Source organism: Otolemur garnettii, unplaced genomic scaffold, assembly GCF_000181295.1.
Source record: "Otolemur garnettii isolate 467f Iridium unplaced genomic scaffold, OtoGar3 scaffold00014, whole genome shotgun sequence".
Lineage (NCBI taxonomy): Eukaryota > Metazoa > Chordata > Mammalia > Primates > Galagidae > Otolemur > Otolemur garnettii.
This window is the reverse complement of record NW_003852409.1, coordinates 25,450,345-25,453,443: the sequence shown is the minus strand read 5'-3', so window position 1 is coordinate 25,453,443 and position 3,099 is coordinate 25,450,345. Positions and strand designations below refer to the sequence as shown.

Genomic DNA, 3,099 nt, shown 5'->3' with positions numbered 1-3,099 from the left:
CCTGGTGCAAATTAAGTGCTATCTCAGATTTTAGTAAGAATGCAACCATTTCCACAGCCCAGCCTTACAGCAGTCACCTCAGCCAACCTGGGACAATAGGAGATTTGTTCCCTGTGTCTGTCGCCTCTGCTTTCATTCTGCCTGTAATCTTCAACCCTCTTTCCTCCTCACTGTGTCTGAGGAAGGTTCTTCCCTTGTTCTGCCATCCAAACTTGTGCCCCTCGGCCATTCCTTCTACGTGAGAGTGTTGACCATACGGCTCTCCCTTAGAAACGGAGGTGTGAAAAACCAGACACATTTTATAACATTTAAAATTGGGGGAAGGACCAGCTCTGACAGCTTCCATTTAATGATACCAGCCTGAATGACATAATACCCTCAAAATATTTTCCAATCCCATTATCTAAGAAAAGTCAAATAAAGTTTTCTATAAAATATATTCTGTTTTACTATTCCCCCTAAGAGGTGTGAGAATAATGTTGGCAAAGTATTTCAGAGTTACAGCTGTGAAAGGAAGACAAGTGAGTTATTTTCAATAATTTTTATTTATGTTATTGATAAAATAAGGTCATGTGGTTGTTTTACAAGAAAGGTAAGTATCAGTTAGAAGAGTATGTTTTTTTTACTCAAGAGTTTTTGTAAGGCCCCTTTCATGTCTTTATTTCTCAGACTATAAATGAAGGGATTTAACATGGGAGTGACTACTGTGTATATCACTGAAGCAACTATGTTCTCGTCAGTGGTGTTGCTGGATGAGGGAAGAAAATAGAGACCAATAATTGCCCCATAATAGAGAGTCACCACGGAGAGGTGAGATCCACAGGTGGACAAGGCTTTACAGATACCCTTGGTGGAGGGAACTTGGAGGATGGTGACACCAATATGGCCATAAGAAACCAAGATGCACAGGAACGGAAGCATAATGGCTGTCAGTCCTGCTGTAAAAATTACCAGTTGATTGAGGGAGGTGTCTGAGCAAGACAACTTGAGCAGTGTACCAAGATCACAGAAGAAGTGGGGGACCATGTGGTCATCACAGAAGGAAAGCTGGGCCAGGAGGAGGGTGTGCAAAAGAGCACAAGCACAAGCAATGACCCAGGACCCAGCCACCAGCATGACACAAAGGCTCTGTCTCATGATGGTGGTATAAAGTAGAGGGTGACATATAGCCACATACCTGTCATAGGCCATTGATGTGATAAGGAAACTGTCCAGGTCAGCAAAAAAGATGAAAAAATATGTCTGTGAAATGCACCCCTCATAGGGGATAGATAGGTGTTGGGTCTGCAGGTTCATCAGCATCTTTGGGACAGTGACAGATGAAAAGGAGACATCAATGAGGGCCAAGTGGCTGAGGAAGAAGTACATGGGGGTGTGGAGGCGAGCGTCCAGCCGGATGAGCAGGATGATGAGCAGGTTCCCCAGCACCGTGGTCAGGTACATGCCCAGGAACAGGAGGAAGAACACGCCCCGCTGCTCTGGCCGGATGGGGAGCCCCAGGAGGAGGAACTCGGACACATCGGTCTGGTTCTCTGGCCTCATGCTTATATATCAGCTGGGAGACACTGGTGGAGAAAGTTGAAGAGGAAAAATGGAATGTCTTAGAATCAGAAATGCTGACTGTGGCATCGTGTAGTAGATGCCATCGTGTTGTTTTGACTTAGAGCATGTCTTCATTTGTATTTTCTTACATTCCCCACATTGTATACTAACAGGTAATGTTTAATGAACGTCTTTCCTATACACTGTTCTAATAGCTCATGTGTTGTAACTGATTCAATGATCTTAAATGCATAACCTGGGTAGGTACTATTATTATTTCTACTCTTCAGATGGGACCGCTGAGGCAGACACTTTCACAGTCACAGGAGAAAGAAGAGGAGAAGCTGGGATTTGGACTCAAGGATTTTGACTCCAGAGTTTCTTTGTCTGGAACCAAAGCAATTCTTGGTCATCAGAATCTCATTTTCCTTCCTAATTTTGTGTGTAATGACCTGTTTTATTCTGCATGCCATCCTTGTCTACATACTACATTATTGTTTTTAATTTGTTCATTGGTTCTAGACCCAGAATCTACCTTAGCCAATTAATGTATGCTCTATATAAATTTGTTGATCAATAAAATACCAAATCTATTTAAATTTATGATATCAGCTTCATTCACAAACTTATATTGGCCCTGGTTCAAGAACCAGAACCAGTTTGAGGACCCTGATACTCTTGGGAGCCCATGGTATAATACTCAAAGAAATACAATCTAAAAGCAATATCTAAAAAGAAATTCTCATCTTTTGAGCATCTTTAAAGTAGCCTGTGATTTATTTTTTTTTAACACCTATCAATATTTACCAAAATATCTAGTTTTTATAAGGAAAATAGGGATTCAGTATAATATATCAAAGCTTGTTATAAAGCTATAGGGATTACAACAACTGATGTATTTTTGCAGAGAAAAACCAATTACACGATGGAGGAAAATAGAGAACCTAGAAGTGGACATATTTGTATAATAAGGACTAGGAAATTGACAGAGGTAGCATTATAAATCAATGATGTAGCATCAGTGATGCTGAGGCAGTTGGCCATCTATGGAGAAAAACAATACTGCACCCCTTCCTTGCACCATTAGAAAATGTTATAGCTTACATTTATGATCTCAGGGTAGAGCATATTTCTTAGTCAAGACCCCCAAACATACAACATAAGTAAATTTTCTGATGAGTTTGATTGCATTAAAATAATATATTTTTTTCTTTACCACAACCACCGACAAAGCCACATACTGGCCGACACCAACAAAATATCAGTATTCAGAACACATACACGATTTTTATAAATTGATAAAAGAGACCAAAAGCTCAATAGGAAAGAGATAAAAAGCACAACCAAGAGATAGCAAACAATATGCACTAGAAATTTATGTAGTCCAAATGGCCAATAAATATATTAAAAGAGAGTTCACTTTCTTTTCTTTCTTTTTTCTTTTCTACCCTGGGTAGAGTGCTGTGGCATCATAGCTCACAGCAACCTCCAACTCCTGGGCTCAAATGATTCTCCTGCCTCAGCCTCCCAAGTAGCTGGGACTATAGGCACCTGCCA

At 40.4% G+C, this 3,099-nt stretch overlaps 1 protein-coding gene across 1 annotated transcript in view; it reads right to left on the bottom strand.

Annotated features, from left to right (window-relative positions):
* Window positions 1-603: 603 nt before the first annotated feature.
* LOC100966227 (olfactory receptor 1J1-like) overlaps window positions 604-3,099 on the bottom strand; it is a 22,561-nt gene continuing 20,065 nt past the window's right edge. The window contains exon 2 of the mRNA XM_012802329.1: window positions 604-1,543. Coding sequence (XP_012657783.1) covers window positions 604-1,543 — 940 coding nt within the window. The remainder of the gene's footprint in view (window positions 1,544-3,099) is intronic.